Source organism: Balaenoptera acutorostrata, chromosome 8 (genome assembly GCF_949987535.1).
Source record: "Balaenoptera acutorostrata chromosome 8, mBalAcu1.1, whole genome shotgun sequence".
NCBI classification, from domain to species: Eukaryota; Metazoa; Chordata; class Mammalia; order Artiodactyla; family Balaenopteridae; genus Balaenoptera; species Balaenoptera acutorostrata.
Window position 1 is genome coordinate 99,876,295 of NC_080071.1, and position 23,945 is coordinate 99,900,239.

The window sequence follows — 23,945 nt, forward strand, 5'->3', positions numbered from 1 at the left end:
GGGAGCTGATGGAGGCTCAGGGACCCAAGGCTCACTGGCAGAGGCTAGGGCAGGCCAGAAGCTAGGAGCAAAGTGCAAGTGTTTGGGGCTATAGTACATTCTGGGAGGACATTCAGGCACCAGCATCGGCCTCTGCAAACGGGCAGTTTCTCTTGCTGAATCTTGACCACATCTGCTGCAGCTGCCTCTTATGCGTTCTGCCTCTTCCCTGAGTCAGCACCCCGTCCACCTGCCTATACATTTGTGACCTACTGCATATTCTTCCTAAAACCTCTGTCCTGCTAGACTAGCTGGAGGGGGCAGTTTCTGTCACCAGACCCTGACTGGGGCATAGGTCCATCTCTATGTGTGCCTGGGGACCTGAGACAGAGGAGTAAACTGAAGGAGGCAGGGCACCACGAGGGACGCACAGGGTGATCCCCGTCTGTCTGCCCAAGCCCGTGCTCTTCCCCCACCCCTGTGCCTCTTGGCGTCTGGTGCAATGTTTTCTCTCTGACCACTCAATTCACCTCCCTCCAAACTGCTGAACCTGCAGAATGTGATAGACTTGAAATTGGAATCACAGAATTTAAACACAGTGAGCTTGGCTGATTAGAAACCCGTTGTGCAAATCCCTCTGCAAATCTAATAGGCCTGCCTTTAAAAAAAAAAAAAAACAACACTGTTTTTAGAGCAGTTTTAGGTTCACAACAAAATTGAGAGGAAGGTACAGAGATTTCCCACACACGTGTGTAGCCTCCCCTATTATCAACAGCCACCACCACAGTGACACGATTATCATAATTGATGAATCTACACCGACACATCATTATCGCCTGAAGTACATAGTTTACATTATTTAGGGTTCAGTCTTGATGTTTTACATTCTATGGGTTTTGACTAATGTATCATGACACGTACCTACCTTTACAGCATCATACAGAGTATTTTCACCACCCTAGAAATCCTCTGGGCTCCACCTATTTATTCACCCCTCCCGTGCTTCTAACCCCTGGCAACCGCTGATCTTTTTCCTTTATATCTTTTAATAACAAAAGAGAGAGCATACACTTTAACTCCATAATGCAGTCAAGTACTCATAACATCGTGCTCTCCAGAGGAGAACTCAGATTTATGCCTATATCTGACTTACTTCCCCTTGAGCATTCATTGTTGTCATTCCCCCCAGGACTGCTGAGGGATTAAATGGCATAAGCTATGGCAAGGACCTAGTCCGGGGGTGGGACATGGGAGGTGCTTGGTAAATGGAACCGTCATGATGGTGATTCTCTAACCTGGGGTCTGCCCCTTTGCCCAGGCCCCACTTCCTGGACCAGGGATCCTCTGAATGTGGTCCCAGGACCAGCAGCAGCAGTATCACTTGGGAACTTGTTAAAATGCAAATACCCAGGCCCCACCCTAGACCTACTATCCAGAAACTCTTGGGTGGGCCTGACAGCCTATGCTCTAACATGTCCACAAGGTCATTCTGATGCTCAAGTCTGAGAACCTGCCATCCAGGGCCTCCTTGACTGGTCTGATAAGGTCGGGTAACTGTGGACTCTGTGGCCAGGGGGCTGTGTATTTTCACTGGACCGCCAGGGGCTTTAGCACTTTAAGGCTACAAAGAAGAGGGAATGAACATTTGCTGAGCACCTCTGAGATTTAACTTCTCCTTTAACCTCCACAGCAATCCCATCAGGCAGGTCTTCCTCTCCCAAGCTAAAGAAAAGGGCTTAGAGGGAGAGACCAAGATTATACAATGCCTTTCCTCCCACCACCAGGGACATGCTTCTCACAAGGTCCATGGACCCCAGGAAATGGAGAGTTGGGTATGAGTAAGCAGGACTTACAGATGATCTCAAGGCTGCCTGCTCTGCTCCCAGACCCCACAAATTCTAGGCATTTACCTCCCAGACTTTCCGCCCTGCCCAGGCTGCTCTGAGGACCTGGGAGAAGCAGAGAGAGGTTGGGTATGGGGGGAAACATAGTCTGCCAGGCAACACTGGACATGTGCTGCTGACCAGGAATAGCATTCAAGTGGACCAGGAATTGGATGAGGGGGCAGGCGTGGGCAGGGGCATGCAAAGCCAGTCTGGGCAGATGCTAAGCCTCCACGAGACTCCTGGTCCCAGAAGTGGGGGGCTTGGAGCAGGACTGCAGTATGACACCCAAGAGCCCTTGGCACTTGTCCTTCTTAGGGCCCTGCCGGCATAAATATATATATATTTATTTATTTACAATTATTTTTTACAGCTGTGTGTAAATATGAATATAATCCAGGCTGGATTTTATTATTATTATTATTATTATTATTATTATTATTATTATTATTATTCTCAGGTTTTTTCTTCTGATTTTAAAAGAAATTAAAGTAAACGCATTTGTGTTTGTGCACAGAAATCCTGTGGCCGTCGTGGCTAGTGGGAGCATGTCTCCTGGACGGGCACCTCCTTAAACCCCACGAAGAAAACACCAGGACCTCCCCGTGCTCCTTAGCAGAAGACAGCTCTCCTCTACCTGCGGGACGATTCTCTCCTGCATCCTACCTGCAGGAACATACCTAAAAAGGTAGGGAGGGCAGCGAGAGTGGGTTCTGGACCCAGGATGCGGTTCTAGGGACTCCAGACCACACTTGCCTCTCACCGGGTGCGTGAGCGCATACGCGTTGCTGAGCGTCCCTGGGACTCAGTTTCTTCAACTGGCAACTGAGAATGCTGGGCAAACGCCCTGAACGTTCTCGAAGGATGAAAAGAAAAGCTCTCAGGCAGAAGAGACCACCCTTCCCCCGGAGGGGCAGGGACCCGGAGTCGCAGGTCGCGGGGGCGCGCGCCGCGTAGGATGCGGATGCGCTCCTGTGTGCGGCGTTTGTGCAGATGTGCGGGGCGCGTTCTTTCTTATTAAACAGTCCCAGGCTCCCGGTCCGCCCAGGAACTCCGCGGGGCGCTGGACGAGCCACGGGAGGGGGACTCCTTGGACCCGCGGGCCGTGTCTGCGGAGTGCGCCGGCAGGCGTCCGTGCGTATCGGACGCGCCGGTGGCCCTGGGGTGCCCGAGCAGCGGGGCGCGAGGAGGTGGTGCGTCTGGGCGGCCGGGGCGGGCCGGGGGCGGGGCGCGAGGCGCCGTTCCGGGAGCCTGGCCGGGCGGCTCGGCTCTCGGTGCTGCGAGTGGGCCACCATGCTCAGCGTCGTGCACTTCCTCCGGAGCTTCTTCAAGGTGAGAGGCGGCGTCCCGGGGCCCGCGGTCAGCGCTGGGCGGCGTCTGGCCACGCGTGGGGAGCAGAGCCAGCGCGCACCGCTGCTCCCCGGGCTGACCGCTGGGCACCCGGGTGGGTGGGGGCACCCCGGGCGCTCCCTGCCAACTTTCCAAGTGCCGATCGGGAGACCGGGAGCGTTGCCGCCCAGACTGCGGAGAAGGAGAGGTGCTCATTGGAGGCGGGCTGGACGGCTGCCCCCCGGGCCACCCTGGGCGAGGGAGACCGCCCAGTGCCCGGCCTCCCCCGCACCTGCTCGCTCTCGGCACGCAGGGCGCCTGGCAGCCTCGGCCCCTCCGCGTAAGATCGCCGGTTCCGGGAAGGAAGGCTTGTGCCTGGCCCAGTCGGTGCCCAGGAAGAGGTTGATATTGTCATTTCCCGGGCTGAGGATACCCGAGGTACCGAGGGAGCATACCGACCGGGTTGGGACACAGTTCTGAGGAAGGGGTGTCTAAGCAGGGATAGGGAAACAGGAACCTGGGGAGTGTTAGACTTCTACACGAAGTGCGCCCCTTCCCAGGCCCAGATTCCTAGACGACTCATTAGTGTCCACGTGTCCAGTTCCTCTGGGGCACCTTTACCTCCCGTGCCCCGACGGGGGCCCCATGGGGAGCAGTATGCAGCAGATTGCCAAGCCCCACCCCACCCCCCAGGTGAGAAACGGATGGGGCTGGCTCTGCCTGGGACCGGCTGCATAAAAACAGAGGCAGGGAAGTCAGGGAAGTGTTGTCGGAGTGACAGGCCCCAGAGTGGGCAGCTGTGCACCGGGCAAGCAGACAGCGGGGCTGTCCATGGTCAGGGGAGCTGCCTTACTTGGCTGTGAGGCCACCTTCTCCTAGAGTGCAGGCTGAAGGACCCAGGTCAAGTTCTCTGGCTCTGAGAGCTCTGGGGAAAGTGGCAAGAAGGCAGATGGCCCAGAGCTGGACCTGCCTGAGCCCTGCCCTCAGCCTGTTCCTCAGCCAGTCTGGAAGAGCAGCATATGAATCAGCTCACACCACAGGGATAATTCATGCACACAAACACTGGGAGGGGAGAGGGACGGAGCCTTTCAGAAGCTTAGTGAGTGCAGGAGAAGCCTCTGAAGAGCAGGGGAACCTGGCAGCTGTGAGAGCTGTGGCTCTGAACACACAGGCCCCCTTGTACTCTCCTTTGAATCCTGATTTGTTGGTCTTTGTTTTCCCATTCGGAAACTGTGGACAACAATTCCACACCTTTGAAGGTGGTTGCGAGGATCTTACTACAGAACATACGCGTGTTTATAGAGCGGTGAGCCTGGGACCTTCGTCCTTCCCCACCCATGGCAGTGGTCACAGGTCACCCAGGTGAGGGGAAGTCTGCCAGGCAGAATCAGAAGCTCAGGAAACAGGCAGGTGTGGCTTGGGAAGGAGGTCACTGGACATCCCAGAGCAACCACCTTGCTTGCCCGCCTCCTCGGAAGGAGGGCCTTTGGGGAAGTACTCGCATGGGACACTTTCCTCACCTTCCCAGCCGGTCCCCAGAGGCCTTTCCACCCCTCCTTGTCCCCAGCACCCGGTGCCTACCCTAGGGTCCCTGGAGGTCCTGAGACACCTCAGGCCTCTCTCTGTGCATACCAAGGGGGTGAGCAGACGTGCCTCTCAGTGGGTCTCCCTCTCTGCTGCCCTGCAGAGCCACCCTCGGGACGGGTCCCGCATACCATGGCAGGCAGTCCACTTCGGGCTCTGCAGGTATATCTCGCAGAGCCACCTGTAAAGGCCATTCACACACGCTCTTCCTTCAGACACTGGTCACAAGCTTATGCCCCGTGAGGCCACAGGAGTGGGAGGTGGAGGGAACCACCTCCTGACCCCTCCTGGGCCTGGGCCTGCACTGACCATTCGGTGATGGGTGCCTGACTTGGTTGCTTGCTTGATCAAGAATGCTGCTCCGAGGGCTTCCCTGGTGGCACAGTGGAATCTGCCTGCCAATGCCGAGGACACGGGTTCGAGCCCTGGTCTGGGAAGATCCCACAGGCCGCGGAGCAACTGGGCCCGTGAGCCACAACTACTGAGCCTGCGCGTCTGGAGCCTGTGCTCCGCGACAAGAGAGGCCGCGACAGTGAGAGGCCCGCGCACCGCGATGAAGAGTGGCCCCCGCTCGCCGCAACTGGAGAAAGCCCTCGCACAGAAACGAAGACCCAACACAGCCAAAAATAAATAAATAAAATAAATTTAAAATTCAAAAAAAAAAAAAAAGAATGCTGCTCCGTCCTAGGGAGCTCAGATCGTTGGAGTCCCACGGTCAGACTCTGGTAACAGAGATACAGTCTCCGCCAAGGTCCAGGAGCAAGAACAGTCCCTCAAACCCCGGCCCTCAGCTGAGACTTCTGTTGGGACTTGCTCTGCTCTGAGCGCTGTGGGAACCAACGGGGCATGACGGCCTTGTGAGAGAGCCCTTCACAGTGCCAGGAGAGCAGAGAGCCTGCTCGCAGCCTCTGGGATCCCCCAGCGAATGAGCTAGAGCAGTACATCCAAGGAGGAATACATTGCTTCAAAAGTCCAGGCACCTGCCCAGCACTGTGCGTCTTTCGTGGTGGCAGGGGGCCGAAGTCCAGCAACATGTCTTTCACTTTCAAAACGCTACCCAAAATGTTCCAGAAAACTGGACACCTCTGCTGCCTGCCTTGAGGCTTCGCTGAACTGGAAAGTCCCTGTTTTCATGGAATTTTTGCCCCACACGCCAGTACACATTAGGGTACCTTGCTACTTGCTATTCTCCAGGTCCCGTCAGTGTGATGCCACAGACCGGCATGAGGTCCTTTGGGGCAGAAAGGTCAAGGTCTCTGCTCACTAAATTATGGCACAGAATCGGTAAAGCCTTGAAGTAGGGTGGTGACGCTATGCTGCTGTGCCTCTCGCGGGGAGAGCACTGACTTCTGATCCCTGACTCAGCAGCTGAGACAAGAAACACACACACACACGTACACTTGTTGCCAGACTAATGGACAAGGATTTAACAGATTTGTTCCATTTAAGGAGATCGCTTGTGGGACAGCACAGGAGAACCCACACAGTTGAACCTAAAACTGTCCACTGGCATTCTTCAAGGTCCCATGTCTTCTGAACAAGCCAAGCTGGGAAGTTGAAAAGGGCTGCAGTAGGGATGTCCACTCCTTGGCTGGTGACTTCTTAGTCACCAGAGATGAAGTATTGCTTTTGATTCCCTAGTTTGCAGGGGAGGGGGTATTCCAGAGGCTTCCAGTTACCCTTTCCTGCCACAGTCTCCACATCATGAGTGAAGGAACTGGGGTGGAGTTTCTACCAGGGACTGAGCGTGTCTTTGCCAGCTGAACACTCTGGAGCTGGGGAAGTCTTGGTAGGACAGATTCAGGGTTCCAGTGGGCAACCCTGAGATGGATGCACGGCAAGCTTCCGTTTATGACCTGACATGCCTGCCACCTCCCATAGGCCAGGAATTCATGTTAGCACAGAGCCGGTGTTCACTGAGTTCTGAAAAGTCCAGGTGTTTCTCAGTACAGGAGCCTTCAGAAGATTCATAGTACTATTTGCTTAGTATGTTATTGCAGGTAACCAGTCTCCCCTTCATTGAAGGGGCTCCGGGTCTGTTGACTCAAGCCTGGGAATTAGGCAAGGGGCAGTGGAGTTTAATCAGTGAATATTTATTGAACACCTACTATCTGCCAGACACTGTTCTAGGCACACTAAGAGCCTTTTGTCTACCTTTTTTTTTACATTTTTTCTCAATATTACACAAGTCCAGTAGGACCCCATGGGTGTTGCCCGTCCATTTCAGTCCTGGCAGCCCCATGATCGATCAGTTGATGCCAAAGAGCTGTGGCATCAGAACATTCACGTTGGCTTCTGGCACTTTAATGTTGCTTCTCATCCTCTGTCATCCCATCTGCCACCACCCCATCTGCCACCAAATATTGCATTTCTCATCAGCATCTCCAGCTGAGAGAGAATAGCATTTATGGCAATTTTCCAAGATGTTGACATTCTCCTTGCCAGAGTATTTCTCTGTGCCTCTGTGTCTTTTTGGCTCTACGGGGGGACACAGTTAGGGGGTGGTGGGCAAGTTGCTCTTGATAAATCCACCCCAACACTCTGTTCCTTCAGATATTTGGATTCCTTCAAGGAATTTTTGCCCTTTCCATTTCAATTCGTGGGGAGCCAATATCAAGCTGAGGTTTTAGTGAACCAGCAGGTCACCTGCTGGAGCACACCTGGGCTGCTGGAGCTAGCTTCCCGCCTCCAGAACGAGTGCACGCCCCCATGTCAACACATTCATCCTGACCCACAATGATGTTCGTCCCTCCACGGTCAGATGCTCTCACAATCCATTCCCACCCATTTCCCCAGGTCTGTGCCAGTACATGTTGGCAAAGTAATAATTTTCTGAAACATGAGCCTTTTCCTCCACAGTTTGAGTTGGTAATTGGTTCCCATGGCCATGCTGAGATCTGACTCTGCTTTTTGTTCTGGAGGCAGGGAAGAGAGCAGGGGTGGGCATGAGGAGAACTGGCCTCACCTTACAGGGCAAGGTGATCACAGGCTCTTGAAGCAGCCAGAGAGGGGAGCAGGGGCTGAGTGGGTTTGTGAATCCCCTAATAGATGGCCATTCCTAAGGCCAGGGCTCTCAGTCTTTTCTAAACGATGCTCTGACTTTCCTTCAAGGAGCAGGGAAGCAATCCATTCAACTAGCTTTATAATTTACCAATCCACAGATTGATGGAATCAGACTGCTCTTGGTTCAGGGATATCTCAGGCTTGAGGCTGCAAAAGAGAGGAAACACTTTATGTACAGTCAGAGGGAGTCCTGGGAGTTCAGGGATTTGAGTTCGTTATTCTCTCTCTTTAATCTGGCCGGGGTAGTTAGAAGAAACAGGCTCACGCCATAGTGCTTGAGATCTGCATGCTTTTTCCTCAGGTTTTATAGCAAAGTCACATTTCCCCCCCAAAGCCCCTAGTAGACTTGGCCACAGCTGATAGAATTAGGCGGTCGCCATGCGTGCAATGAGGTGCCAGAGTTCCGTAACTTAATTCCCAATATATTTTCACTGCCTTTGACCTCAAATTGGTGGATTAACCAATCCCAGCACTTCCCTCCCCCCTTCTTTAAGGGTCTGTTATCTATAATCACCCTAGTAACAATTTCTTTACTAGTGAACGCTCTTGGTTGCAAAAGACAAAAACAGACTCCAGTTAAGTGACAAAAAAAGGAAGTGTCTTGTCAGGGTGTGGGGTAGCTCCCAGGACCCAGCTTGGGTGGGGATCAAAAAAAGTTGGGGCACAGTCGGCCCTGCTCGACAGGCCAGCTGCTGAGGACGCCTCTGGAGGGGCTGCTTCTGGACACTCAGCTCTGCCGCACCTCTCTGAGAATATGTCCACCTCCCTCTTGCAGGTGGTGAGGTCTGTTCTCAAGATCCACCGTCCTGCTTGGAACTGAGCCTAGCTGCCCTCTGGAGGGTGGGAAGGGAGGAAATCTGCCCCCTTTCTGTTACCAAGATGGATGGGGCCCAGTTTCTCAATTGTCCTGGGATCCTCTCCTCCCCCCAGTCAGGACTGCTGTTCAGATGCCGGGCAGGAAAGCAGCAAATACCCCGCACGCAATTAAAGAAAAGTCCCACCAGGACTCACTCAGCCTGTCAACCTTAGGCGTGAGGGGTGTGCACCCCAGTTCCCAGGGGCATTTGCTAGGGGGTCACCCACATATTCCAGCTCTTCTGGGTAAAGGTCACAGCAGGCACCTGAAGTCACACAGACCCTGCCCTGTGAGAGGTCATGAGGAGGCTGTCCCCTTGAGTCCTAAAGAGGCTGGTCTCTTGGGATGACAGAGAGAGGAGAGGGCAGAGTGGGCGGGACAGACCAGCTCTGGGAATCAGCTGTCTGCCATGAGGCCCTCAGTGCCTCCCCAGGGCTGCTGTTTCCCCAGCACCCTGGACTCTGCCATCCTTGGCTCGTTATGCTGCTTAGAGGTCCGGTGCTTCCTCTCTGCCCTGGGGCCTTCTCTTCCGCACAGCCCTTCACAAGACTCAGCTATGGCCGGAGGCCAGAGGCCACCTGTGCTTTTGCTGCAGACCTTCCTTCTGTTCCCTCTGCGAACTCAGGAAACAACCTTGACCTCACCAGGTCCTCTCCATCCAGCCATTCAAAATATGCTTTCCAAGCACCTCCAAATTCTGAGTCCTGCTCTCTTCCTCTGGGATGGAGGCTCTGAGAGGGCGGGGCTGGGGTTTGGAGCATTGTGTCCTGGGAAGTGCTAGCTGAGCCTGGGAATGAGTTAACCAGCGGGAGCAAAACCTTGGCCAGGTCAGTGCCCCAAGGGAGCCCCTAGTCCAGGGGCCTGAGTAGGCCTCCCAGGGTTGATGGTCCTAGAGACGTATTCCCACAACCTTCTCTCCAAGCTTGGGCCAAGCTCAGCCCAGCTCTCTAGACTTTGGGGGCCCAGCCTCCCCATTTCTGGGTGCCTGTGCTCCCCTCGGGCACCAGCCAGTGCTGGTGGTCCTTTCAGGGCCAGCCTGAGACTCCAGCCACTGTTTATAACCTCAGGGAGGTGCTGGGCTTGAATTCACTCTTGGTACTGTGTAGGGCTTGCTGGCCCCAAATGTGTTGTTTGCTTCTCCTGCCAGGTAGAACTGGGCAGTGTCCCTGTGCTCTGGCTCCCGAGAAGTGCTCTGTCTTTCAGGAGTCCTTTCATGGTTTCCTCATCTCTGAAATAGGCAGTCTCCTCCTCGCCAGCTGTAAGATTGTGAAGTTTATTGCCTGGCTCCTGGACCCTCCTGGGTACCCAGTGTGAGCCCTCTGGGGGTGGAGGTGGTACTGCCTGTGAGGCCCTGCAGCCCCTCGTATGGTGACTCATGTGCCACTGGTCAAGGGGTTGGGTGGTGTCCCCACACTCACAGGCTGCCCTTCCCTGGGGTACCTCCACAGCACACTAGCTTCCACACCATATCACCTCCTCCAGGAAGTCTTCCTTGATGCTTCCTTCTCTCCCCTTTGGACCCACTCTCTGCGCTGTCTTTGCAGCTCAGCTTCCCTCAGTCATAGGAGCACACTGAGTTATAACTGTCTCTCCTCCATGCACACATTCATTTAAGTATACTTTTATTAAGGGTCAACTTACTGTATATTTCTATTTCATACTGTTCTTAGAAGACTCCATGACTACACATTATAATTTTCTTTTTCCCCAAGCTCCCAGCTTTTCCATTTACTCTCACGTATGACATGCCACAATGACACAAAAACAAGCCATTTCATACCCCATGTACATCATGTGACAATCCCACAGCAGAGTGGAAACGATGCTTCCATTGTACTTAGTAATTAATGAATGTACTAATTCAAAACTCACCATACTTGATGTTGGGAGGTAGATTCATGAGTGTTTGTTTTATTATTATTCCATAGCATACATAAATATTTTTTTTGTATCCTATATCACATAATTTAAAAATCGACCATATAATGAACCAATCAGCACAAACCGGAAACAGGAAAAAGGAAACAGAGAAATCCTCTTCCTGTTCTCACGCACTTGCTGTCCACGTTGGAGCCGTCGGGGGGTCGGGGAGGAAAGTGGGAGAGGGACCCCCTCCTCAGTCATCTCCCAGGGGCTGCAGCTGGCCCCTGGATCTCCTGCCTGTCTAGATGCCTGAGCAGTGCAGGTGGGAAGGTGACACCAGGATCTGGACGGAGCCGTGCTCAATGGCATCTGGTTAAGTAAATGACAAGAATATGACTTTGGAGCACAAGCGACGGATGAATGGACTGCTTCCTTGGCGGCTCAGGCCAGTACAGCCAGGGCCCTGCACACCTGGGACCCGAGGCTGCAGCTCTCATCACAGCTGCATGTCAGAATCACCAGCTACACAGACTGAGTGGGTTGGAATCCAGGCCTGGGGCCCGGGCCCTGGTTCCTAGGCTCGCAGATGACTCCAGGGCACAGCTGAGCTGAGAAGTACTGCTCTACAGAACCTTGGAGCTGCCTGCACTCCCCACAGGGACAGGGCCATTCTCGGGGTTTCTCTGGACTAAAGAGAAGCCGAGGCCAGACCATAAGTCACCCTCCGACCTTCACACCACCCTGTTGTATCCGAGGGGGGCATGTGCTTCCCTGATGACTGGACGTGACCGTGGCTGGATCCCAGCAGTGGTCCGCTATAGACCCCGTCCCCCCAGGCAGCCCCAAGTGCCAAGGGTGTTCGCCATGTAACGTGTGTACCAGATAGGCAATTTGTCTCTCCTGACAGCTTTTTGCCAATGAGATGAAGATTTCCTGAGCTTGAGAAGTGACCTTCTTGGAGCGGGGCCTGGGCCAGAAAGTTGTGCTGTGTGGTGCTGACCCTCCTCCTGGGGCCCCTGGCATTGGCGGTGGGCCCGGGGGTGGGGCAGCGTGGACCAGCTCTCCCGTGGGGCTCAGTGCTCACAGGCACCTTCATTTGAACCCCGCACTCCCAGGGGTGTTGTGAAAGTTAAATGATAATAAAAACATGGAAAAGCAGACAAACCACCCAGCGCAGAGTAAGCACTCGATGGCTGTTACTCATCCCCTGTGCTTTTCTTTCCCCTTCCCTGTTTCTTCCCCAAAACAAATATTTTTCCTCGTAACCAGTGGAGCTGAGTGGAAACCCATCTCCTGACACGGGGCCACGTGAGGACGCTGCTCAGGCCGACGCTGCTGGCGCAGCTCCTGTTACGGTACAAGGTGCGTTTTCACGGAAGAGCTCGGACTACGTGACACTCCCAGAGAAGCCGAAGCCCCGGAAGGTGGTTTTCCTCTCGTGAAGACTGAGCCTTGCGAGAAAGTGCGCGACAACTGAATGGAGGTGCATCCGCGGAATACCTACCACTCCGCGAGACAGGTGTGAACCGCTGGTACACACCCCAGCCTGGATGAATCTCCGGAGAATGTGGCTGAACGAGGGCAGCCCGAATGCTGCATAGTTGCGTTTATCTAAAATTCTAGACAATACTGACGAGTCTCTAGTGACAGAAAACAGGGTGCGGGGCAGGTGGGGGCCGGAGAGTGGGATGGCGGAGGGACATGAGCTGGTGGGGACATGAGACGTTCATTGTCTTGTCTGGTGATAGTTTCGCGGTGTATACACATGTTGGAAACCCGCAAGTCCTGCCTCCAACGTGTGCAGCTTACCAAATGTCAATTATACCTCGATAGAGCTGGGGTCTCTCCCTGGAGGAACCGGCCTTAGATCTCTTAGCCAGAGCATCTCAAAGCACTCCTCCCTCCTTGAAAACAATCCCCTTGCTTTCTTCACCCCCTTCCTGGGGTGCCACGGGCACAGAGACTACAATGGTTATGGGGCAGCAGATGGCCAGTGAGACGGTGGCCCCGTCTAAGGTAGAGACGAGGGATTCTGGTTTAGTCCGCTGAGGTGTCCTTGGCACATGCCACTGGTGTGTCATTGCTGGCTGGTCCTGTAAGAGGCGTAGGGCCTGGGGGTGCTTGATCATCCGGTGCCTTCACCCTGAGAGTCAGGCATTGGGCTCCTGGGAGTGTGCAGTGCCTACCTGCAACTCTGTGAGGTGGTGTTGGAAAGGACTTGCTGCTGGAGTTGGCCTGGTGACGTGGGTTTGGGGAGATTTAAGGAAGCAGGAGCAATTCTGTGATTGGGTGACTTAATAAATCTCACCCAGGAGGAGAAACAACTGGTCTGAAGCTAAACCTGGGGTTGACGAAGCAGCCGCCGTCACCCAGCGTAGCCGGCTGTTTGCTCTCTGTGGCCTGGTCGTGTGTGTTCCATCCGTGCCCGTGAACATGGAGGGGCGCCATCACAGCCCCAGGGTGCCTTGCCTGACGGTGATACTCCGTGACATTGTTCACGTTCCACAGGAGGACACCGGGCTCCACTGTGACGCCAGGCTGGCTCCTGCATGTCATGGCCACTGTTGTCCTTCTTGCTCATTGGAAATGAGTCGGGTGCATATCCAACCTCTGAGAGCTATATCCATGGACACATGCTGAGGCCCCTTCTGGCCCCAGTGACTCAACTCTCCAGAGGGGGCCCGGCGGGTATTTGGGAAAAGCCTTGGGGTGATTCTGTGATTCTGCTGTGGACCATGGTGCAGAGCCCCGCTTGGATTCCTGACTTGCTGAGTCCAGCAGAGTTGGTGCTCTGAGCCCCTCCCCCAGCTTCCCCCACCCCCGCCCAGCCAGCTCCAGCCTCCAGAAGCAGGTTCTCCCCTCTCACCCAGGAGACTGGCCTTGCCCAGCACTGCAGGCCCTCTGCATGCTGCTCCGTGCTGGGACCGTGCTGACCAGCGGGGAGCTAGGGACCCTGCCTCTGTCCCAGAACATCTGCTTCTCGCCTGGAGTCTGAATTCCTCGATGGGGAAAAGCCATAAGGAGATGTGGGAGACCTTGTAAGACAGAGGAGGTTTCCATCACCACGGTGGACTTAGGGGCACTCCAAATCCTAGCTGTGAACGGGGTGTGGCTCAGCCATCCAAATCCTCAGCTTCTCTGTAAAATGGGGGTAACACGATCTGTCAGATCGTGAAAGTCGGTGAGCTCCCGTTGGTAAAATACATGGCCTGGGGATCTTGAGTTTTCAAGAGTGAGGCCCCTCGGAGGACTAGACCCCAGGGTGGGAGCACATTTGGCATTCTGTCCCCTCCTGAGGCTGCCTCAGTCCCTTCTCTCTGTGTGAGTTCTGGAGTTTATAAAATGTCAGGAGAGGATTCACCAGGGAAAACACTGGCTGAGAGAAGACACAGCCTCCACCCGAAGGGTGATGAGTAAGACACCAACGACAGCCGGATGGGGGGGAGGGCAGCTCTGAAAGGACAGCCCATGTGGCCTCACCCCCGTGCAGCACGCAGCCTAGTGCCCAGCTCCACCTCCCCTCCTGATTGTCACACGGACCATGTGGCTCTCACCCTCCCCTGGCCACAGTCTCAGGAACGGGGCGAGAGCTGAGCCTCTGGACAGGGACACGTGTGGCAGGTCACCTCCAGCTGAAGCTGACTGGTCAAGTGGAGACCACAGGTGTGGGAGAGGCCACATGGAAGCAGGAACTCCTCAATGCAATGGGGAAGGAGACCTGGACACAGGACACTGGGGCCAGCTGGGAGGAGCTCTGAGGTCCCTGTCTCCAGGCAGAAGAAGGGCTGTGTTTGCAGTGTGGTGGAGTTTGCACAAGACGGGAGCTTTCTCCAGGGCAAATGAGCTCCCACCCTGTCTCAGGACCGCCCTCTGAAGCCGCCCCTGGGAGGTGGCCACTCCCTCAGGCTCAGATCCAATCTAACGCGGCCTGCTCTTTGCCCCAGTGTTCTGATTTGATCCCAGAAGTGCAGTTCATTCGTTCCAACTACAGCATCTGCCAAGTCCTGTTTCATCCCAGGCCTTGTGATGGGGAGACCAAGCCATGAGGGAGACAGAGCCCAGCCACACACATGCCCCCAGGAGGTGGTTCTGAATTCTCCTGAGCACCAGGCCAGCGACCTTCTGCGCAGTCGGTGGAGGCTGTGACCCGCCCGCTGGACACACCCCTGCTTTTGTGTGCACACACCCTCTGCTTGCAATCCCAGAGGCCCACCAAGCCTGTGGACGGCGGTCTAGGAGACCTGCTCTGGGCTGTGAGCTCATGAGGACCAGGGCCACAAATTACTGTTTCTCTTTCTCCCTCTCTAGTGCCCAGCACAGAGCGGTGAGCGAGGTGGCAGCTCTGTGCGTGTTTCAGTGAGGGGACCGGGAACATGGCCCTTTGCTCCACGTCACTGAGACCTGGGTAGTAGGGGATGGGTGGGTTGTCCGTGTTAGTGGGACAAAGAGTCAGACACTACGCATGGGGGATGGGCCATGGTGGGGCTGCAGTGAGGGCCTGGAGGGGTTGGCGTGCCTGGGGATCAGGTGCCCAGAAGGAGGGCACTGAGCCCTGAAGCCCAGGGCGGTGCACTGGCTGACAGTCTTGGTGCCCAAGGGACCTGGCCAGGGATGCTGCCTGGAGGACAGTGGGCTGGGCCTCAGACAGGCTGGGTGGCCCTGGACACCTCTGATTCTCCACCCCAGCCAATGCCAGGGAGGAAAGCTGGTGCTAAAGCAGAGAGGTGAGAAGGGAAAATCAAGCCTGCTGGGCGAGGAGGCACTGCCTGCCTGTGTGCGCCCCAGGGGAGTAGAGGGCCGCTTGTGGGGTCTCACCTGCTGTCCCCACTTGTGCCTCCTCGTCCACAGCCCCAGCCCAGGAGCACCTCCCTGCCCCTCCCTCAGATCGGTGGCTTTCACAGCCCCCCTCTATGTCCTTTAGCAGCACAAGATCTCAGAGCGTGTTTGTTTCTCTCTAAAAAAGGTCCAGTGCCGACCTGGTCAAGCAGCCCCTAAAGAGCACCAGGAGGGCGCTGGGATCTGGGGAAGCTCTGGCTCTTCACAGGGGCCTTGGGAGAGGATACCCTGTCAAGTATTCAGTGTCACGTCACAGGGGCGCAGAGACGGGGAGGGAGACAGGGGTGCATGGAAGTTTTCTGTGCCCTATTTGGAGAGTTGCCCCCTTTGCTGTTCACAGAGGCATCTCTGACCGGGGCCCCATGCTGCTCCTGGGGTCACTCCAAAGGGCTGGTCGGGCCACCTTCTTGCTGCGGAACCTAGGGGAGTCGCACTTCAAAGCTCTCTCGAGAGGCAAGGCAACAATCCACCTTTCCTGGAGCTTAACACACACTTTTCAAAAAGCAGTTTGATACTTCTGAAATCAAGATGCATTTATAATTGATGTGTACATTTAAAAGTGATGTCGTCTTCCCTCTCAAAAGCTAACATTAACTTCATAGCATCTGTGCACTGAGGAAACAGGACAGTTGTAAATCTCCCACGTGTTCAGGAAACACAGTGTGTGCGTCTCTTGGAGGCCCCAGTCCCAGCCCAACCCAGGAGCTGTATGACTCCCTGAAGAAACTCCCACGTCCAGGGCATCCTCAGAGTGAACATGCCAGGACGGAGGGACACGTCTCCCAGGGAGAGAGGAAGGAGTTCCCAACATTCCCAGAGAGGCTCCCACCAGGCCCCAGAGCCGCCTGTATCACATCTTCCTAGCTGTGAGTGTGATCGGCGTGATTTTGTGTCTGAGGCACAGAGCAGCTGCCGCTTTGGCTGAGCGTCCCCTGTGTCCCTCTTTGTGCAGGCAGAATCACCTCTCAAGACACCTCAGGGAGCAGGCGCTTCTGGTGACCCTTGTGTGTCTGTCAGAGAGCTGCTGACACAGCTAGGGATGGGTCTTCACATTCGAGGACTGTTTTTCTCCGGGATCTGGTTCTACTCTCCTCCAGTGAGGCTGGCTCCGGGACCCACCTCCCCAGCTTGTCTGTGGCCCAAACCAGCACTAAATGGCTCTTGACTGGATGCCCAACTCCAGATCCTCCAAATTGGCCAAATGCCTCTGTCCCTCTGGTATAGCTGCACGTATCGTAACACAACAGGGCACGTGGCCAGTGGGCAGAGGGGACAGACGGTAGGGATGGCAGAGCCTCTAGCAGGGGTGCAGCGGCAGCAGGCAGGCAGGTGTCCCTCCTAACAGAGGTCTCAGTTTGTTGATGAATCAATTCAGATGCCAGGGGGTGACAGGCAGAGGGGTGGAGGCAGAACAAGACCCAACATCAACACCCCCATTTTTCCACCATACTGGGTGGCCTCCAGCAATCTAGGCTTTTCAGTGAGACCCTCCGCAATGACGTTCTGGGCCACCAGGGCCTCTGCCGTGCATGTGCTTCTGTGTCCGAGGGAGAGGCCCCCTCCCTGTGCAGGTGTGATGTGCTCCAGACCAGCCATGAGTCTGCAGAGCAGCCTCGGACAGCCAGGTGCAGGCCCTCCTGGGGCTGCCACACCCACGTCCCACCCCGAGCAGTTCTCTCAGTCCCTCTGAGTAGGTCTATCTGCTAAACTGGGGCGACCACCTGCTGAGGCCCCCGGGCAGGGCTGCAGAGAGGGCAGGGGGGAGGTGGAGTTCTCCAGCTTTGTGCGATGTGTGACCGCTACGGTCGCGCAGTTATGTTGGCACGTGGAGAAGGATGGGTACCAGCTGAAGCAGGGATTCGACCGTCTGCGTGACCAGAGGTCAGCACGTGCCTTTGTTCTGTCTGGTGGCCTTGTGGGGGTGGGAGCGTGACCTGGGAAATGCAGGGCGGTGAGGACTCAAGTCAGGACGCGTCTGTAGATGGCGACAGGCATCACCTGCCAGCCCCCGGTGGGCGGGCCCAGCTGGTCTGTGGCTCATTACTTCACGGTCGGGAGGAGAGCCTGTGAAGGTCCCCGGGCCGGCTCTGGTTCACATCAGTAAACTGCCGTGTTGTTTCTCACGCAGCTATGTCTTCTCCGGGAAAGGAAGGCCACTCTCTTCCCCGGGAGAGACACAGCTAGGACCTGTGGGCAGGAGTGTGCTCCAGCCAGGACCTGGGAGCGGTCCCTTCAGCTTGGGGGGACCTCCCGGGCGGCAGGTCAGGAGGGCAGGCCCTGCCCCTCTGCTGGGAAGGAGCTGCCGCCAGGCCTTTGGATGGGCGGCCGCGCTGCCTCTGGCCCGAGAGAGGCTGGAGTGGGACAGGCGGGGGGGTCCGCGGGGCAGCAGGTCAGAACCCAGTGCCACGTGCTGGCGGGAAGAGGCACGGCGGCGTCCTCACCGGGGACACACGGTCACTGGAATCTGCCGACCGCTGCCGTCACCCACTCATCTAAGACCTGCGACAGTCACCCACCCTCTCAGGGAAACCTGGGGCCCTGAAGGCTTCTTCAGCCCCATCTCCGGGGATCCAGCAAGGCTCACAAGTCGATGTTTGTGCCCGCAGAGATGCGGAGTCAGAGAGACCTTTCCAAGCGCAAATGCCACCACGACGTAGCCCGGGCAAGCGGCTGTTCCAAGCTTCAGTCAGGAAATCTGCAGAAAAAAGATGAGAACACCTTCCCCATCTTAGGACGAAATAGTGTCTCTAAGGCACCGGACACATGCGGAGCACCGCACGCCGAGTTATTCTGTTACCACAGATGTAAGTTTTCTAATAGGAGAGGCAATTTTCACTCAAGGGTTTGCTGAGCCCCTGCCCGGTGGCAGGCTGGAGTCCCAGAGGGGCTGACGTGCGCCCCCTGGAGGAGCCTGGAGTCTCGCAGTGGAGACAGGCAGGCGCACAAGAGCGACGAGGTCAACAGCAAGCAGCTACAGCTTCACCCCCGCAGCTAGGGATTCGGACCGGAGGCGGCGGGTGCCGGGAGCCCAGGAGACAAGCACTGAGCCCTGCCCGGGAACAGAGGAGACGCCGGAGGAGCCAGGCGCGTGGGAAGCGCGCACTTGGAGCCCCGTGCGCCTGCGCGGATTCCTGATACCCGAGGGAGACTGAGGGGCGAGCTGGGGAGCCTGTGAAGGAGGCCGGACGATGTGCACGAAGGCAAAGCATCGGCGCAGTTGTGTGCTGGGAGCACGAGCGTCTTGGGAGATGCCTAGGTGTGAGTGGGGACTGGGAGGGAGAAGTGAGGATGCAGGGTAGGGCCAGGATGTGCTGAGCCCTGGCGTTTCCTGAGGGCGGTGGAGAACCCCGGGGCGGGGACCAGGGTGACATCAGCGGTGGGTGTGCTGAGACCGGAGGCGAGGGCTGGGGGTCACAGGAGCCCACCCCTCCTCAAGGCAGCGGGTCCTGGTCCCGCTCAGAGCCCAGGAGCAGCGCAGACGAGGGCTTAGTGGGAAAAGGGCAAAGCCACGGCAGCCAGGAGGACAGTATGAAGAGGTCCGTGGCTCTCCTGGGCCCAGAGCAAACTCTTCTCCCCTGGGGATGCTGGGCCTGCCGCCAGTCCAGGCCAAGAAGTTGCTCAGGTGTCAGGGAAGAAGCTGCCTCCTTCCAGAAGCCTGAAACGCCCAGGTCAGGGAGCTCCCATCATGGGTCACCTGGCAAGAGCCACGCGTGTCTAGTTCCTTGGGTTCCCTGGCCTGGCCTTTCCCACGAGACGCCTTCATACGGCACCGCGAGGGAGGGACTTCCTGGCTCTGCCACACCCATCCCGAGGCCCAGGCTGGGGTCTTCTGGGGGGAACCCCACACAGTACCTCGCAGTCTGATGCTAACAGCCATACAGCTGACAATGGACATGTGATGGCAGAAAATTCAGAACAGCAGGTGGGAGAGGGAAGCAGAGTTGAGCAGGAAGAGCTCCATGGCGTACTTGGGCGTCTCCAGACAAGGCACTTAACCTAATTCTGTCTTCTCACCTGTAAAGTGCTGCCTACTTCACAGGCTTGTTGTTTGGACTTAGCTGCAAGGTGAGATCTAGAGGAGGCATGTCATGCTGGCACTTTTCCTTTCCAGTCTTCAATCACATGACATTCTGCAAAGCACAGAGGTCAGCCTTGACTCACCTATTTCACTGGGTACTGTGAGAAGAACATGGTCCAGGGCGGAGCTGCTGAGACAGGTGTGGGCTGAACCAGGTGTCTGTGAGCATCAACTTTCAGGAACAGCAGTTTCTCTATTTGTCTTGGGCTCTTAGGTCTCTGTGGCATGTTCCACCTCTCTACAACATGAGTGGGGCAGAACTTGAGGGGCGGGCGTGTAAGGAACACCTTCATTTGGGTCCACTGCTGTGTACAGCCCACACAAGCCCTGGCAACATCCCGGCCACCGTGGGAATGCAGTGTGGGTCAGGTGAATGGAGGACGCGGCCATAATAGATAAAATACAGTGAGGTCAGCCTTGACGAATGGAAAGAGCGAGCCTGGTGCCAGAATGCCTGCATCCTAGTCCCAGCTTTGCTGTTACCTTGCTGTGTGATTCTGGGCGAGTCACTAAACTTGTGGGATAGGCGTCTCAGTTCTCTCACCTGTCAAGTGCAAACGTCCTTTGGCCTGCTCACCTCATAGGTTACTGGGATGATGAAACTGATGATGCATGTGGAAATAGCTTGGGAAGCAAAGAAATATGTCCGATACAAGAGAAATGATTTTAAAAATTATGGGGTATCCAAACAAAATGGTTAATAAAATTATGTCATAGAATAATATTTAATGACATGAAAAAAATGTTCACAATATACCATTAGGCAATTTCATATTTGAAATAAAGATCTGTACCTATGCTGTGAGGTACATTAAAGTGCTAAAACTACAGGCCAAGCCCTGTTTCAGGTGCTTGGAAACCTGCAGTGGAGCAGGTTGAAACTCCTGCCCTGGGAGCCTATGCTGGGGGGGGCGGAGTGCAAAAAATGCGCATGCCTTCCATGGAGGGCGTTTCCATAAACTCAGGGTCATTATACCCTGCCTCTTCCAAGGAAATGGTGTGGGGCACACCCTGGGGCAGCTCTAGCCCAGGCAGGTATATTTGAGAAGACAGGGCTCCCACTGCCCCCACCTCCAGCTCCCAGCCCGGTGCTATGGTTTTACCCCAGGAGGGGCAAACTGCTGGCATTCTCATCCCCAGCCCCATGTTGCAGGAACTCTGTCCCGGCAGGTGCTGTTGAGAAGTCTGGGGCTCCCTTCCACACCCAGCCTCACTTATATGGTGGCAGCTCTGCTCCAGTCACAGCAGGCAAAGAATACTGGGGCCACAGTCATTCCCTGCCCCAGATCACTCATAGGATAGGGGTTCCATGCCAGGAGGGGGGAAGCCACAAAGACCAGGGACTGCCAGCTGGTAGAGTGGGGGGGGGATGTCAGTCAGAAAAAGCAGACCTCCACCCCCAGCTCTGTACTGTGGCAAGGGCTTCTGCCGGGGGAAACAGGCAGGCCATGAGGACCCTGCAGCTCTGCTTGAAGGGCTTGACTTCTGATTTGGGACAGAGAGTGGAGGACTTGGTGGAGGGCAATTAAGAGGAAGCTTAAGTCGGGAATCCCCGAGATCAGCTTCAGGCTTGATAATTGGCTAGAAGGACTCATAGCCCTCAGAAAAGCTGTTGTACTCATGGTTATGGTATATTACAGAGAAAAGGCGTAGATTTAAATCAGCCCAGGGAAAGGGTGCACAGGGAAAAATCCAGGTGAAAGTGTCCAGGTGTCCTCTCCAGTGGAATCACACAATGCAGTGCTTAATTTTCCCAGCAAAGATATGTGACAACATGTGTAAAGGTTGTCAACCAGGGAAATTTACCTGAGCCTTATGTCCAGGGTTTTTATTGGTGTCCATGTAGCATGGAGTGCCTATATGACTAACCTTAGCTACTCAGACTCTAGTCTCCCAGAGGTCAAACTGATACAGCTTGGCCCAGGGCCTCAGGCATGCAAAAACACTCTTACCAGGCAGGATATTCCAAGAACTCAGAGGTTATCTCCGAGGAGCCTGTCCTTTCTTTGGAGTGTTCAGGGTTTGAGTAATTCAAGCCTGCTAAGTCAGCTCTTTACTGGTCACCTCAAGAAACAAGCAAATGGCAGAAAGAGGAAAAGTTTAATAGACAGCTAAGAAGAGTCCTCCTGGGATCACAGTAAGCCCTGGGAGTTGGGAAGGCTACGTGCATGTGCTGGCTGCAGCCACACAGGAGCAACCAGAGCAGGATGTGAGCAGACACGGGGGCATTCTCCAAGCCACACACAGACCTGTCAACACAGGGTGGAAGTCTCAATGGCACAAGGGTCCTAGCAGAACCTGTGGCCAAACACTGACTGAACAATGACCTATTCTTGCCCAGGTACAGCTCCCAGGGAGCCATGCTTTAAAATAAAACCACACACATCCCTGGAATTCTGGAAGACTGTGTGTGTACATGCACAAGGCTACACCCTCTCAGGAGTGATCAGAGAGGGAACGAATGGTCCCTGGCTAAAGTTGGACAAAACTGTAAACTCCCTGAATGGCGATAGCAGCTTCCAAGCCACATGCACATCTAATGGTAAAGGGCTGTTGACCTAAAACAAATAGACGGCCAGATATTTCTCCAGCAAAGACAGTTTTGTTCAGGATTAGCAGAGAATGAGGTCTGCAAACATGGTGAGCCATGTGCAAGTCTCTGCATGGCAAGTGAAGCAGACACTTTTATAGAGGGGAAAAGGAAGTTGGGAGGGTGATAGTAAACAAAGAGCTCATGGCTTTTCATTGGTTGAGTTTTCAGGATAGAAGAGGGGTCTTTCTTCTCATTGGACCCTGCTGTCATCACAGGGTGTGAGAGCTCCCCCTTCTGGTCTCCAGACTCTATTTAATTGAGGTTTCTGTTTATTAATTTTTTACAGGGTAAAAAATCTAACAAATCATGGAAACTTAAGCACAACCTTTGGCCAATAAGTGGCTCAGACTGGTCAAGGGACAGCCCCTAGGTAAGCTGGTTAAAAGAAAAAAACAAGAAGAAAAATCCTGAAGAGGGTTATCAGAGGCTGCACACCGTGGGGGAATGGATTTTGCAGATTAGTTCAGTCAAGTCACTAAACAAACAAAAAACACAACAACTGACCAGACAACAACAGTAGCAACAACCCAGAGGAGGAATATTAATATCCAGAGTTGCTACAATATATTATCTGAAATGTCCAGTTTTCAACAAGAACAGTAACAAAAAATATACAAGACATGCAAAGAAATAGGAAAGTGTGACCCATACACAGGGGGGGAAAAAGCAAGCAATAGAAACACTTTTTTTTTTTTTTTTCAAACATCTTTATTGAAGTATAATTGCCTTACAATAGTGTGTTAGCATCTGCTTTATAACAAAGTGAATCTGTTATACATATACAATATGTTCCCATTTCTCTTCCCTCTTGCATCTCCCTCCCTCCCACCCTCCCCATCCCACCCCTCTAGGTGGTCACAAAGCACCGAGCTGATCTCCCTGTGCTATGCGGCTGCTTCCCACTAGTTATCTATTTTACATTTGGTAGTGTATATATGTCCATGACACTCTCTTACCCTGTCACATCTCACCCCACCCCCTCCCCACTTTGAAGGGGTGTAGATGGTGGCCTCAGCCAACAAAGACTTCAGAGCAGCTGTCATAAAGATGTTCAAAGAACTAAAGGAAACGATGCATAAAGAATTTTAGGAAGGTGTGATAAGTGTCTCACCAAACAGAAAATATCAGTGAAGGACTAGAAAATATTAATATTAACCAGTGGAAATTCTGGAGTTGAAAAGTACAATAACCAAAATGAAAATTTTGGTAGAGGGGTAATTCCCTGGTGGTCCATTGGTTAGGACTCCAGGCTTTCACTGCCAAGGGTGCAGGTTCATTCCCTGCTTGGGGAACTAAGATCCTAAAGGCCATGTGGCAAGGCACAAAAAAAAAAGTTGAAAAACGAACAACAGATTATGACCCAAACAAAAACATAACAAAGAGAAAAAATTTTTTTAAATTTTTAAATGTTTACTAGAGGGGCTCAACAGATTTGAGCTAGCAGAAGAATGATTGGACTTGAAGATAGATTGAGATAATGCAATCTGAGGAAGAGAGAGGAAAAAAATAAAGAAAAGTGAACAGAGCCTCAGAGAAATGTTGGACACAATTAAGTGCACCAACAGAAGCATAATGGGAGTACAGTACCAAAAGAAGTGGAGAAGGTAAAATACATTCATTCTCAGATACACAAAAATGGAAAGAATTTGTTGCCAGCCAATCTGCCTTACAAGAAATGCTAAAAGAAATTCTTCAGGCTGAGAGCAGATGACACCAGAGAGTAATTCAAATCTACATAAACAAACAGAGAATGCCAGTAAAGGTAATTGTTTAGGTAAGAGACAGTTACAATTGCATTTCCATTTCACCTGAGATATCAAATTTATGGGTATGGAGTTGTTCATAATATTACTTTATTATCCTTTTAATGTCCATGGGACT

General features: G+C 54.1%; 1 protein-coding gene across 4 annotated transcripts in view; it reads left to right on the forward strand.

The window, feature by feature from the left end:
- The first annotated feature begins 3,135 nt into the window (after positions 1-3,135).
- Positions 3,136-23,945, forward strand: part of ARHGEF4 (Rho guanine nucleotide exchange factor 4) — a 268,556-nt gene continuing 247,746 nt past the window's right edge. For 3 of the 4 annotated variants that reach the window (XM_057550755.1, XM_057550756.1, XM_057550757.1), the window contains exon 1: positions 3,141-3,194. In XM_057550755.1, coding sequence (XP_057406738.1) covers positions 3,156-3,194 — 39 coding nt within the window. In that variant the 5' untranslated portion in view covers positions 3,141-3,155. Of the gene's footprint in view, positions 3,195-23,945 lie in introns of all 4 variants that reach the window. The other variant, XM_057550758.1, reaches the window with a different exon arrangement.